The 15,765-nt window shown below is 39.4% G+C and overlaps 1 protein-coding gene across 3 annotated transcripts in view; it reads right to left on the minus strand.

Moving 5' to 3' along the window:
- Window positions 1–15,765, minus strand: part of IBSP (integrin binding sialoprotein) — a 54,452-nt gene that overhangs the window by 20,594 nt on the left and 18,093 nt on the right. For all 3 annotated transcript variants that reach the window (XM_033937845.1, XM_033937935.1, XM_033938030.1), the window contains one exon: window positions 12,063–12,113. In XM_033937845.1, coding sequence (XP_033793736.1) covers window positions 12,063–12,113 — 51 coding nt within the window. The remainder of the gene's footprint in view (window positions 1–12,062; window positions 12,114–15,765) is intronic.

The raw sequence follows: 15,765 nt of genomic DNA on the forward strand, positions 1-15,765 counted from the left end.
TAGAAATAAGAAAGGTATTTGAAAAATTCCCTTACTGTCCCGAAGGCTCACAATCTAACTAAAGTACCTGGAGGGTAATAGAGAAGTGAAAAGTAGAGTTAGAGGAAAAATAAAAATAAAATAAACATTTTAACAAGACAGCATTGATCTAAATACTTTGGAAGGTAGAAGAGAGGAGTGTGCTAGATGTGGTGTATTTAGATTTTAGCAAAGCCTTTGACAGTGTTCCACACAGATGTCTAATAAATAAACTGAGTGCCCTTGGGATGGGTCCCAAAGTGACAGGCTGGGTGAGGAACTGGTTGAGTTGCAAGCGACAGAGGGTAGTGGTCAATGGTGATCGCTCTGAGGAAAGGGATGTTACCAGTGGTGTGTCTCAAGGTTCTGTTCTTGGGTCTGTTCTTTTTAACATTTTTTGTGAATGATATTGCTGAAGGGTTGTTGGGTAAGATTTACCTCTTTGCGGATGATACCAATATCTGCAATAGAGTGGACATTCCTGATGGTGTGAATACCATGAAGAAAGACATGGCAGAGCTTGAAGAATGATCTGAAATTTGACAGCTAAAATCCAAGGGAACAGTACAGTTTAGGGGGTGAAGCACTTATGTGCATGACAGAAGAGCAGGACTTGGGTGTAATTGTATGTGATGATCTTAAAGTGGCCACACAGGTTGAAAAGGTGACGGCATAATCTAGAAGGATGCTAGGGTGCATAGGGAGAGGTATGGCCAGTAGGAAAAAGGAGGTATTGATGCACCTGTATAAGACTCTGGTGAGACCTCATTTAGAATATTGTGTACAATTCTGGAGGCCGCACCTTCAAAAAGATATAAAAAGAATGGAATCGGGTCCAGAGGAAGGGTACTAAAATAGTGCGTGGTCTTTGTCATAAGGTGCATGGGAACAGACTTAAAGATCTCAATACTTTGGAGGAAAGGTGGGAGAGGGGAGATATGATAAAGAAGTTTAAATACCTATAAGGCATAAATGCACATAAGTCATGGTTCTTTCATTTGAAAGGAATCTCTGGAATGAGAGGGCATAGGATGAATTAAGAGGTGATAGGCTCAGGAGTAATCTAAGGCAATACTTTTTTACAGAAAGGGTTGTAGATATATGGAATAGTCTCCCAGAAGAGTTATCGAGACAGAGACTGTGTCTGAATTCAAGAGTATGGGATTGGCATGTGGGATCTCTTAGAGAGAGGAAGAGATAATGGTTATTGCGGATGTGCAGACTGGATGGACCATTTGGCCTTTATCTGCCATCATGTTTCTATGTTTCTATTAACTCTGCTGAATACTAATCCCTTTATTTCCTGAGTGGTATAGAATAGGTAGAGGTGGATCAGTTTTTAACTCTTTCTAAAAATGGAAAGAGTAGGGGACACTCAATGAATTTACATAGTAATTCGTTTAAAACAAATAGAATGAAATATTTTTTCACTCCATTAATAGTTAAGCTCTCAAACTTGTTGTTGAGGATGTGGTAACAGCAGTTAGCGTAGGTGGATTTAAAAAAGGTTTGAACAAGTTCCTAGAGGAAAAGTCCATAGTCTGCTTTTCAGATAGACATGGGGGAAACCACTGCTTGCCCTGGGATTGGTAGCATGCAACATTGCTACCATTTGGGTTTCTATCAGGTACTTGTGACTTGGATTGACCACTGTTTTAAGCAGGATACTAGGCTAGATGGACCATTGGCCTAATCTAGTATGGCTATTCTTATGTTATTATTTTAGGAACCATATATTGGTTGAACTTGACACAGGAATAATTAAGGAAAGGTGAAATTAAACCTAAGGATGAGAGATAGATATAATAGGACAGTGGGCTATAAACAAAATAGCTCACGGCCAGCATATTAAAAAAAAAAAAATTCTGGTAAAATGGACAAATGTTGATTCTGCGAAAACAGAGCTGGAGACGGTTGCACATCTTGTTTGGCTATGAAGTGCTGGTGTCAGAAGAGCTATATATAGAAAAATAGCCTTCAATTCCACTTGAAATTGTTTAAACACTACAACAGCACTATACCGGAAAAACAGGATCACAGTTCTACAAGAACTGTAAAGAATGAAGAGGTCAAGGTCAACTGGGATATTCTAATGACAACAAATGAAAAGCTTGATGCAAGAAAAATGAACAAGGTCATACAGGAGAAAAGCTCTGTGACAATGCACTATCTTATGATATAGAGGGCTTGGCCTGGATTTCCAAGCCAGATCCTTGCTCCCGGGGCAGGCAGTGTATGTATTTTGTTCTCTACATCAAGCAAGGAACCTCGGAGAAATGGTTATGGTGGCTCTGTACTGTTTTGCAGGTGATAGCTGCATATGGATCAGGGCTGTCATTTGAAGCAAGCACGGATTTGGGCTTTTCCAGTAATTTGCTATGCAGTTCATGTAACCTTCTTGAACAATTTTCTCTGAATTGACTTGATCCGTACTGCAAGAAGTACTGTCAAGAGGAAAGGGAATGGGGACTTGTATAGCACCTTTTTGTGGATTTGGCATTTCAAAGCTTACATTCAAAGCAGTGGACACTGGAAGATGAAGTGATTTGCCCAGGGTCACAAGGAGCAGCACCAGGATTTGATCTTATGACCTCTGGGTTCAGAGGCAGTAGCTCAACCAGTGAGCCACAGCCCTTCCTCTCCAAAGCCTCTCAGCCCAAATTGAACCCAAAATGTTTTATGAATTTGTTTATTCTAGTTCAAGTTCAATTTATTTAATATACCACAAATATAAAACCAGGAGGTAAATCTAAGTGGTTTACAATAAAAAATTTTAAATTTTAAATAAATGAATTAAAAAAATGAAATAGGGTAGGAAACAGAAAAGTAAAACAAAATGTAAAATACAATTGAGAACATGAGGAAAGAAGGAATCAGCGGATTACAATAAAAATAAAAAGGTTGGGGAAAGGGATGAACAATATGGTAGGGGAGGAAACAGAGAATTTAGTTCTGCCCACACTAATTTCATAAAGCCAGGAATGCAACTTGTGAGAGAAGTAGCTATCAAAAGGAAGTAAATTAAGAGCTGAAGGCCAAGGAGAAGTAGTATGCCTTTAATTGTACCTTGAAGATCGCAAATGATTTTTCTGAACGAAGATAAAAAGGCAAAGAATTCCAGAGAGTAGGAGCCATAACAGAGAATGAAGAATTCCTATGGAAATTGAGGAAAAGTTGTCAGAATGAATGAATGACTAATAACTGCTGTTGTGACGAGTGTACAGTTCTTTGTGGTGAGTATGGAACTCCTGAGAATCTCGAAAAACCACGAATACGGTTTTTCATGGGGGAGACTGAAGAGGGCAGCAGGAGAGCAGCCGGAATGCTGCGAGTGCAGGAAATCACTCGCGGTTTGCTCCGACCGCCTCTTCGTGCACGAAGTCGGGCCTTATCCAATCAGGAGCTGTGTGTCAAAGCAGCTCCTGATTGGATAAGGCTCAACATCGTGCAGGAAGAGGCAGTCGGAGCCAACCGTGAGTGATTTCCTGCACTCACAGCGCTTCGGCTGCTCTCTCCTGCCTCTCCCGTTGCCCTCTCCTTGTTGGCGGTTCACGGTCCGAAAATACCACGAATGATCGGGACTGCGAACCAACGACCACGAACAACTGGGGGAACACTGTATTTGATAGAATCTGGTGAGAAAGGATCAGCTTGGTGATTTCAGTGAGGGACCCCCTGATGAAGGCATTTCTACACGCCAAAACATGTTTCAAGTTTCTTTATTTTTGATATACCATTTATCATACAGATATCTAAACGTTTCACAATAAAATGAAATATATATAAAAAATATTAAAAAATTAAAAACTTATCTAAACTAAGAAAAAGGGAAGCATTTATGCATTGATGTACATGATACATTAGGAGAGAATGGGAAGGTGAGATTAATAAATAAATTGAGATGAAAATAAAAATAAAAAGAGGAAAATGGAAAAATGGGAAAGGGAAGTACAATTAGGTTGGGGAGGTTGCTTCAAAAGAAGCGTTTTGTTTGTTTTAAGATTTCTGCATAGGATGATCAATTTTCATAGATGAAAGAGTTTACAGTATGAAGGCATCTTTAAAGAGGAACGTTTTAAGTTTGGATTTAAATTTATCTTAAGAGTTTTCTAAACGAAGATCAGTGGGAAGGGCATTCCACAGTGTGGGAGCTGTGACAGAGAAGACGGATTTGCGAGTGGTATCATAAAAGAGTTCTCGTATTGAAGGGATAGTGAACAGGTTTTGATTGCTGGATCGAAGGGTCCTACAAGATGCATATTAAAAGTTTGTCAATAAAAGCTGGTTGATGGGAATTTTTTCTTTTGAAAGCAAGAAGTTGTATTTTATAGGTGAAGCGGTGTGTGATGGGCAACCAGTGAGCTTTGCGGAGAAGAGGAGTAACATGATCGTATTTTTTTTTTTTTTGCATGATAGATTAGTTTAACAGCAGTGTTATATATTAATTGGAGGTGACAAATTTCCTTCTGGGTGATTCCTTGGTAGAGACTATTACAGTAGTTCAGGGTCAAGATGACGAGGGAATAAATCAGTATATTGATTGAAGGAGGGTCAAGAAGGGAGGAAATAGAACGAATGAGTCGTAACTTGTGATAGCATTTTTGTGTTACAGCACTGATTTGTTGATGGAATGTGAGATCTTTATCCAAGATAATGCCAAGAAGTTTAACTTTACTGTCCATGGGAGAAGAATCAATGCTAATGGGGGAGCAGAGATGTTCATCTGTGGAGGTCGGAAAAAGAATGCCTATAGTTTTAGAAATGTTTAGTGCGAGTTAATTTTATTGGAGCCAATAACTAATTTGGTCAAGTTTGAAGCTGATCTCACAAATTTCTTCGGAGAATGCGGAGTTTAGTGGATGAAGTAGTTAGATGTCATTGGCATAAGTGAAAACTTTAAAGCCTATAGATTGAGCTAGAGTAAGGAGTCAAGAAAATATTAAAGAGTAAGGGGGATAGAATCGAGCCCTAGGGGACGCCATAGGTTTGGGCAACTGTGGAAGAGATAGAGTTGTTGAAACTAACTCTGTAGTACCGATTATTCAGATAAGAGTGGAACCATAGTAGGGCAGTGCTGATGTGCCAATGGTTTCTAGTCTATTGAGGAGAAGAGGATGATCAATGGTATTGAAAGTGGATGTAAGATCAAGGGAGATCAGAATTGAGGATATATGGTGATCTTTGAAATAGAGAATTGAGGTAGTCAAGCTGACGAGAGATAGTTCAGTGGAATAGTTTTTTTGAAACCCTGTTTGATAAGAATTTTTTTCTGCAAAGTTGGATAGCTGGTTAAATACCAGTTTCTCAGTTATTTTTGCCAGGAGAGGTAAGTTAGCGATAGGGCGATAATTAGTAATTTGATTTTTTGGGATATTTAATTGATTGAGTTTCGGATAAACAAGAGCGGATTTCCATGAAGAAGGTACGAGGCCTGAGGATAGGCTTTTCTTGATCATATCTAATAGAAATGGTCCAAAGCCTTAGAAGTATTTTTTGAGGATAGTAGGAGGTAAACTTTCAAGAGAGTGGTTAGGCAGATTGAGACTGTGTGTTACTTTTTTCAGTTCATCAACTGTGGGCAGTTGAAAGTCTGCTAAGGAGCTAAACGGGAGAGAGAGAGATCAGGGGTGTGTAGAATTGTGGTCAGGGATGTAGGGTCTTATCCTTCTATTTGGTTCCTAATTTGCTACACCATTTGCCTACTGACTTGCCATACTGTGTCTGTGGAATCTATTGTCTGCTACTACTGTATTTCTTAAGGTGGCATCATCTGCATAGTGCATACAGATGATGTTTTTTCTTAACAGACTTGTATAAACCTGGGACTATTTGTCATTATTGCCAGCTGAAATTGTATTGCTTTTATTGGTTTATGTACATTATGTACATTAATTTTTTTTAAAAAATTGTATTTACGTTTATTGTTTTTACCCCTTCCCCCCCTTACATATAATATTGTATTGGTAATGAATATTATGTTTGTTAGTTTTATAATGTTGGTTTTTTTTTTATAAATTTGGAACTTGTGTAATTCGCATTGGATTTGGACTATGCGAGGTAATCAAAATACTAAATAAACTTGAAACTTGAAACTATATATATATATATATATTGTTATCAATAAATCTGGGAGTTTCCAGTTCATCAACTCCACTTTGTCAGCTTTGGTTTGCCAGGGTTTTGCTTTGCTGTTCTCTATACAGAATGTTGCGATAATGTGGAGTATGAATGAATGAATATCGGCTCCTAGATGCCTATTTTTCTTTAAAAAAAAAAAAAGAGCACCTACATAGACCACTTCTTACCCTCTTATCTAAAGTGTCCTGTTTCAGAATTAGCTTCCATGTATATGAACAAAATCTTTTCCAGAGAAAGGAAAATGGTAAAACAGAGGGCATAATTTGAGGTTGAGGGATGGTAGATTCAAGAGTAATGTTAGGAAATTCTTCTTTACGGAGAGGGTGGTTGATGCCTGGAATGCGCTCCCGAGGGAAGTGGTGGAGAGGAAAACAGAGTTCAAACAAGTGTGGGATGAACACAGAGGATGTCTAATCAGAAAATAATGGTATATATGGGCAGACTTGCACGGTCTGTGTCCTGTATATGGCCATTTGGTTGAGGATGGGCTGGGGAGAGATTCGATGGCTGGGATGGTTTAGATGGGCTGCAGTGAGCTTTGACGGAGACTTCAGTAGATAGAACCTAAGCACATTGCCAGGAAAAGCTCTGAAATATCTAGGAAAAAGGACAATTTCAATTAAAACAGTAATTCAAAGAGAGGGTACGGTTGGGCAGACTGGATGGACCATTTAGGTCTTTGTCGGCCGTTATTTACTATGTTAATATAAGATCTATTTTTCTGTCTATGCAGGGCAATGCTTTGAGAAAAGGCAAGATAAAAATCTAATGAAATGGGAGGTGCCAACTATATAATGATTAAAAAAAAACAAACCCCATAATAATATTAAATATTTATATAAGCATGCTCCACTATTTTGTAAAATCCACCTCTGTCCATTTAAAAACCTGCAAGACTTTAGACCCGTTTGTGTCCAAGAGAAAATGAAATGTGTAATTGTATGAATAAACTATGCATAGAAATTTCAATGTTTATTCTGTAGGAATATTTTATTTTTGAGGAAAAAAAAAAAAGCAGACCACCCTTATTTTTGGCTGCATCCATCCTGCTTTGAGGTTATAGCCCCAGAATGGCATCTAAATAAGAAGAACCACTTCAGTGGATGGCACGAATGTTCTCGATGACTCATACAGCCACAGCGCACAAGATTGCATGTTACACTTTTGCACTATAAATAACACAGTTACCCACTGGAACGGGCCCTAGAACACTGGTGTTTAGAAAATGAAATGTTGATGCTGCCTGGGCTATTATAAGCTTTTTCGGCTAGCTACGACATAGACATTTACAGCAATCTGGGGGATATAAAAACTGTTCAGAAATGAATAGGAGCAATGTGTTGGTCTCTCTACAATCAAATTAGCTACAAGAAAAGCAACTAAGTGTTTGGCTAGAGATGATCCTTTGCTAAGACTGGTGACCAGAGAAAGGAAACTTGCAGCCCCAAAAGCTCTATTCAGTGGCTTATAAAAGTATCATTTCTCTTCAACTACGTTGGTGGCTGTTAACTAATTTTAACATTTAATAACAGTCCCCTGCAAACTTAAAGCTTTTTCTGGTCCAATCCTATTTGTCTTCCTGACTGATTTTTTTTTTTTGTTTTTTTTTTTGAGATGCTGCCTGGAAAACTGCAGCCAATTAATTCTTACCATCAGGACCTTTAACTAAACCACATTAAGCACTTAACACTGAGCAGTAACTACTAGCAGTAGGGTAGTGAGAGTAAGAGCCACCCGGGTGGGGGGCACCCCCTGCTCTTTCCCTGCTGCTATCCCTCTCCCGTAACTCTTCGCCAGCATGAGCAGTATCTCCAAATTGCTGCCTGTCTATAGAACATGCCTCTCGCAAAGAGAGGCACGTCCTGTAAGCTATCTCCCGACTCCGGCACCTCTTTTCTCTGCCGGCCCTTCTCTCCAGCGCGGGTCTTTCTGCCAGTCTTCTCACCAGCGCGGGTCTTTCTGCGTGAGGCCTGTTTGAAGGGCCTTTGCCCATGCGCTGATGGCAGCGCGCTGACATCACGTGCGCGCATGATGTCATCACGCTGACGCCAGCACACTTCTGGGTGTCTCGAGCCGGGGATCACTAGGTTTAGTGTGCCCCGGCTCGAAAAAGTTTGCGAGACACTGATTTGGACCAATCCAAATCTTGGCCTCGGATCTCCCTTTGACACCTCGGATCTCCCTTTGACATCCCTTCCTGGTCCCATAACCAGGGATGGCTGAGGCCGGTGCGAGCAGCAGGTCGGAAATGCTGCTTGCGCCAGCAAAACGTTAAAGAGGACGGGGGTGGTGGGTGAAGAGAAGGAGAGGTGCTGGTGCCCTCAGCCCAGGATGGTCCACTCCTGCCACCTTACTATGCCACTGACTACTAAGTCATAACTACGTATTACAGGGCCCTTTTTAGTAAAGCTTAACACACACTAACAGAATTAGTGCATGGTAAATGCTAAGAAGCCTATAAGTATAAAATGGACTTCTTAACATGTAGCGCATGTTAATTCCATTAGCACACGCTAACACGTGTCAGTACATGAAACCCTAAGTGCTTTTTGTGTTAGGGGACACCATAGGGTTAAATGCAGAGAGCTTGATTGGATGTCTTTGACATAATGGTAATAATGTTAGATCATTACATAAATGTGGGATGACATCACAGAGTAATGAGAAACAGCTGGTAGTTTGAGCGCCATATTGTTGAATAGGAAATTTGTAAGAAGGCATAGTGAAAACCAAGCATGTGTTTAAATAAAAACATCGATAAAAAAAAATTTTGAAGATGAATATTGTTTCACACAACAGAAGCATTGGGTTGCATTCTTTTTGTTTTAGCTAAACCCAGCCCTGCCGCAGATTGCAAAACATGTTTGTCGACATGAGGGTTTGGCAATAGCTGACAAGAGACAGCCAAAGATAAGTGCATATTTAAATTAAACTAAATAATACGGCAAAATAAGAATAAAGTATGACATACTAAAGTTGAAGCCGATGAGGAAGCTTGCGGCCTTGCAAAGATCTTATTGAGTGAATTATTTCCCATGAGAAAGTCACTTCTGAGGGCTTCTTAATGTGCAAGTGAGAGAGTTATATATATAAGTTAAAGCTAAAGTTTGAAAGGAACAGCCTGGATGCTTTAAATATATAAGATATATAGATGCATAATTATGACTGGTATTGGTGTTTAAAAATTGATATTGGTTGGCAAATCAAAAAACTTTTCCCCAGGTTAAAGAGATTTATCTGATACAAAATGGGCTTCTTAACATTTAGCACATGTTAATTCCGTTAGCACACGCTAAGGGCTCCTTTTATGAAGCCGCGTTAGCGGCTTTAGTGCACGCACATTTATAGCGCGCGCTAACCTCCGCACTAGCTGAGAAACTACCTCCTGCTTAAGAGGAGGCAGTAGCGGCTAGCATGGCTGGCAAATTAGCGCGTGCTAATTTGACACGGTGACAAAATTCATCACTGTTCCCGTCCCTGCGGATAACCACGGGAAATAATCCCATGTCATTTTCTAGTGTCTATTTCAACCTCAGTCCTTCTACACAAGTTTCAAGTTTCAAGTTTCAAGTTTATTATGGGACTTGATAAATCGCTTAATCAAATATTCTAAGCGATGTACATTTAAAATTTACAATATAAATCTAAAATACAGTAACAATATATTATATTACAATGCAGACAATATATTTAAGTAATAACTAAAAAACAATAAATTCAAGCATAGTTAAACAAAGGGAAAGAAGGGAAGAAATACAATTTTAAATAAAGAAAAGACAATGAAAGAAAACACAAAATAATGTAATTAGAACAGGATTGATCAAATAATCATCATTCTTAAAATATAAAAGAATTATGTGAAGAAGGGATCATTAAAACGGTAAAATTTTAACACAGATTTAAATATACCCAATAAATTGACCATTAAACAGAAGTTATAAAATAAATAAATTATGTAAAAAAAGCGTCTTTAAAAAGGAAAGTTTTTAACGCAGTTTTAAATTTACCCAAGTCTTTCTCATCCCGCAGCACAATAGGAAGGGCATTCCAAGTTTGTGGTGCCATACAGGAAAAAATAAATTGTCTCCTAGTATTGATAATTTTTAATGATGGAATTGTTAGCAGATTTTGTTCGCTAGATCTTAAAATTCTTTTAGTAGAATAAGGAATCAGTGATCTATATAAAAAAGCAGGAGTCTTATTAGTCAAAGTTTTGAAAATAGTTATACATAACTTATAAGTGATTCTATAATTAACAGGAAGCCAATGCGCCTCTTTAAGAAGTGGTGTTACATGATCATATTTTTTTGAATTATTGATTAATTTTATTGCTGTATTCTGTATGATTTGTAATCGTTTTATTTCATGAAGTGCAATCCCTTTGAATAAAGAATTGCAGTAATCGAGCTTAGACATCACCAAAGAGTGAACAAGTATATTAAGTGATTTAGAACAGAGAAATTTTGAAATGGAACGAATTTGACGTAATCTGTAAAAAGTGATTCTTCAAAGCAAAGCTTGCGGGTCAGTGGTTGTGGCCATTCATACTCTGGTTCTTATGGGAGCCAAGGATAATGAAGCCATTGTGACATCACTGATGTGATTGGCTCTTAGGCACTGGTGGAATGAGGCATTATGACATCACAATATCTGCTCTGGATACCAGAGACGTCATTTTCTAGTGTCTATCTCAACTTCAATCCTTCTACACCAGCATTCTTCAAAGCAAAGCTTGTGGGTCAGTGGTTGTGCCCAATTATACTCTGATTCTTCCCTCTCTCCTTAAAGAATGACATGAAGATGATTTCCCGCAGTTATCCGCAGGGACGGGAACGGTGATGAATTTTGTCACCGTGTCATTCTCTACGTGCTATTACGTGCTTTAAACCGCTAACGCGGCTTCGTATAAGGAGCCCTAAGTGTCAGTAAAGGAAACCCTAAGTGCTTTATGTGTTAAGGGAGAATGAGCACGGAAGGCGTTTTGTGATTCATGCACTGCAAGTCCACTGCGCTAATCGGCACTTGCGCAGTCAGCGCAGGACTACTTAGGCCCGGATTCTGTAAACGGTGCCATTATCAGCGTCTGCCTAAAGATCGGCCGCCGATTGTGTGTCAGTCACACAACAGCGCCGTTTGCAGAATCATGGCTATGTGTAGTTGTTGTAAGGTGTCTCCAAAGGCATGAAAATGGCGGTCTTTTTGGAGGCACCTCTGTGTTTTTTAAAAAATGAGTTATAGTTTTTAATTGGCACAACCAATTAGTGTGCTGATTAAACCAATTAAAACCAAGTTAGGCGGCAGTAGGACACTACCGTCGCCTATCTTCGAGTGCTGTTTTAGAATCAGGCCCTCAATCTAATCCTGTTTTATATACTGCATCTTCCCTGCAAACGAGAGCTCGACGTGGTTTACGTTAAGACTTTGCACAGTACATTCTTTTTTTTTTTTTTTTAAATGCCCTTACCGCCTCCTTAAATGAAGGAGCAATGTGCTGTTGGGCTAATTCCAAGCAAAGTACTACACAGTATCTGCAAATTTAACATGACACCTGAAAAGGCAAATGCTGGGAACACCTCCAATAGCTGTTGCATTAACACTCCCCCCTCTTTACAAAACCACGGAAGTGTTTTTCAGTGCAGACTGGCATGCTGAAGGCTCGTAGGAACTTTATGAGTGTCGGGAGCAGCGTATAGCATTCAGCGCACCGACCTGCGGTTTTGTACAAGGTGTGGCAAATTTGCAACTACTATGTGTACGAGTTAAGTCCTGCATTAATTCACAGTAACTGCAAATTTTCTCTCAACTTAGTAAAAGGGCCACATAATTTTACAAAGACTAAATCTATCTATCTATCGCCTAATGCTTGCTGTTCTGAAGCAGTTCTTAATTTCTGACAAACTACTTACTTCTTCTGAGCTATTTCCATTTCCATTTTCTTCAGATGAGTCGCTACTACCCTAAAATGAAGAACAACACCAAAATGTTCAGTATATGTTAGATGTGGAGAGCATTTAAAAAGAAAACATCTAAGTCCGGCTCATAATGACCCCCCCCCACAAAAAAAAAAAAGTCCATCTAACAGCCATAATCAAACAGGAAAAATGTCGACTTCCTGTCTGATTATATGGCTGTGAGATGGATATTCTTACACTGAAAACGTCCAAAATGGAAAAGCCATTTTTCCCAAGTGAAATGTCCAACTTTTGAAAGACAAAAAGTCAGGAATACGAACATCCATCTGACATCATTTTTAAAAATATGGCCACACAGCTGTCCCTGCAGCATATGAGTAGAGGAATTGCCTTAAGATCAGGGCAGTAGAACCTAAACAAAGGTCACACCACACTATAACTTTTTATTTTTTGTAAATGTGACCCCTACAGTCCTTTCGGTTGCTGGTCCAGTTTACTGTATTGTCTACCTTGGATTATTGTAACGTTGTTTATTTAGGGTTACCAAAAAAGACTTTATTAAGACCCCGATTAGTTCAGAATGCTACAGTCTGCTTGATTTTCGGTCTTAAAAAATATGATCATGTTAGTCCTTTTTATGCTAGATTGCATTGGCTGCTATTTGGGGCCAGAGTGTTTTTTAAGTTTGGGTGTATTTGTTATAAGGCACTTTTGGATTATTACCCTCTTATTTGGTATCTTACTTGAAATTGTCTTATTCAATAAAATGTACCAGAAACTCAGGTAGATTCATCTTCCCTACCCCAAGGGCCTGTCGTTATAAGACTTTTTTGGACAGGACATTGGAGTTTCAGGCAGGGAAGATGAACTCCTGGATGAGCCCGTTGATTGCTCGAGCCTATTTTTACTTTACATTTAAGAAATTATTAAAAACCTACCTATTTGATAAACAAGAATGTTGATGTTTTTTATATTTCGATGGTGTTTTATTTTTAACTTATGTTTTAACTGTTAGCAATCGAGTTGATTGTATTTTAACTATTGCTGTATTTGATTGATTTATGTAGTAGTGTTTGAAATTGTATTTTCTGCTGAAATGTTTCAGTTTTTCTGTTGTGAACTGCCTAGAACTGTTGGTGGGGTGGTATACAAGAAAATAAATAATAATTATTATTATTATTACAGGACTTGAAAAATACCTACTGTCCCTGAATGTACATTAGTTCAATAGCCTTCAGGAGTAATCTAAGGAAATACTTTTTTACAGAAAGGGTGGCATATGCGTGGAATAGTCTCCTGGAAGAAGTGGTGGAGACAGAGACTGGGATAGGCAAATGGGATCTCTTAGCGAGAGGAAGAGATAATGGTTACTGTGGATGGGCAGACTGGATGGGCCATTTGGCCTTTATCTGCCATTATGTTTCTATGTTTCTATATATTCAGGTATAGTATATATTTGTCTGTTTCTGGAAGGCTCAGAACTATAAACAAAAAAAAAAAAGCTTAAGCAGGGTCTTGAACCTGGGTCCCTCAGTTCACAGGCCACCGCATTAACCACTAGACTACTCTTCTGACCTGTTTGTTGTTTTTTTCAGAATGGTTATAATACCTGTAGCTGACTTGTGTCCAAAAAAAGTGTCCAATGATTATATGATTGAAACACAAAAGTTTTGGGGTAATTTAAACTCATCGACAACAAATACATTATTTATTTATTTATTTATTTATCCAGCAGATTTAAAGTGCACTTATCTTGGTTGAGGTCCTGGGTCCCATGTTTTGTTTGCTGCTGCTGCTGCTTCAGGGAAATGGAACTAACTGCAGTTTGAAAACCCTTTTAACTTTTCCTGGCGTTATGTATCTAACACCTGCTTCTTGGGGCCGGCTTCTTCTTCAAGTCTCCACCTTCAAGGGACCCTCTGGAGATGTAAAGCAGCCTGCATGTTAAAGGGGGAGACTTGAAGGAGAAGTCAGCCCCAGGAAGCAGATGTTATCTGCATAAAGCTAGGAAAAGCTGGCAGAGACCACAGTTCTGTTAAATGGATTTTTTTTTTTTATTTAACTGCATTGTTTGTTCAGGTTCCATTAAGTAGCAGCATACAAAACTTGGTTCTTGTTGGGACCCAGGACCTGTACCAAGATAAGTGCACTTTAAATCTGCTGGATAAATACATAATTGATTTGTGATTTGATGAGTTTAAATAATCAAAAACCTTTTGTGTTTGAATCATATAATCACTAGACACTTTTTTAGACACTTTGGGCTGGATTATGTAAACGGCGTCCCAATTGTAGCCAGCGGTAGGCATCCTACCGCTATCTAACTAGCCAATCGGGACGCTGTTTTTTTTTTTTTAAAAAAAGCTCCTGAGGCAAGCTGCCTACATTGGCAGTGCCTCCTGGAGCCTAGGGTGGCCCGCAAGCCCACCTAAGCTTGCCTAAGGCTGGGCACGGGCGTGGTTTGCCCTGTAACTAGCCTTAGGCGGCCGTACCCATCTCCTTAGGCCAGCAGGAGATGTGTACAAAATAGGCCAGCATTTTGCTGGCCTACATTGTAAGTAGGCATGGCCGCTAAGCTTATCACGACAAGGAATCCCTTGCCGCAATAAGCTTAGTGGCTGCGTCTACTTACAACCCGATTCTCTAACCGGCGTCTGTAACATGGATGTAGGTTAGCAAATTGGGTTCACTTTAGGCGGCCTTAGGCCCAATTCTATATAGGATGCCCATCAGCTTCTGAGACCAGGCATCCTATATAGAATCCAGGCCTTTGAGCCTGGTTCTATATACAGCACCTAAAAAATTAGCACTGACTAGGACAATACTAAGCATGATTCTATTGGGTATGCATACCTTTTACAGAATTGTGCTAAACAGTTGTGCATTGCATAACTTTTAGGCATACAGATTTAGGTCAGCTAAAACCAGGCCTAAATGCATTTGCCTAAGTTGTGCATGGATTGGGCATGTTCTATAGTAGGTTTTCCCTGGATATTTCCAACTCCTCGGATGGCTTTTCAAAACCCAGCACATTGTCCGGGGTTTGAAAAGCATCCTCAAATCGCATCGGTCAGGGAGGATTAGGGCATTGCAGGGTGGGGCTGGGAGGAACTGGGTGGGCCTGGGGGTGGAACTGGATGGGCCTGGGTGGGTCTGGGGTTTAGGGGTCTAGGGGGTCCGTATTTTCCGATTAGAAAATCTGGCAACCCTATTTTATAGTAATGCACATAACTTTTAGAAATGTCCATGATCTTGCCCATGCCCCTCCCCTGACCACACCCCCTTTTCAAATTCATGCACTTGAACTGGTACATAGAATCACACTTTCTAAGTTGTGCATGTAACTTTTATTTGGTGCCAATTAGCGTCATTTATGAGGTGTTTGCCAATTATCTGTGCCAATTAGGCCGATTAATCAATTAAGCTGTGCATGCAAATTGGCTTTGTGCACCAATTTATATGCACGACCTATGGCGCCATATACAGAATTTGGGGGCTTGCGTGCAATGATTAAACAATGAGAGGCTATTTCATGGATCTAAGATCAGTGTTTGTCTCTATAGTTTTTCTGAGAACACGAAATCTCACTTTATTAAAGCTTTTTTCGATTGCTATTGTATTTGTTTGAATCCCAGGCACAGGCTGGGTAATGAATTTCCAGGCATAACAGCAGTGGCGGTTAGCAAAACGCTAAGCT

This window comes from Geotrypetes seraphini, chromosome 1 (assembly GCF_902459505.1).
Source record: "Geotrypetes seraphini chromosome 1, aGeoSer1.1, whole genome shotgun sequence".
In the NCBI taxonomy this organism is placed as follows: domain Eukaryota; kingdom Metazoa; phylum Chordata; class Amphibia; order Gymnophiona; family Dermophiidae; genus Geotrypetes; species Geotrypetes seraphini.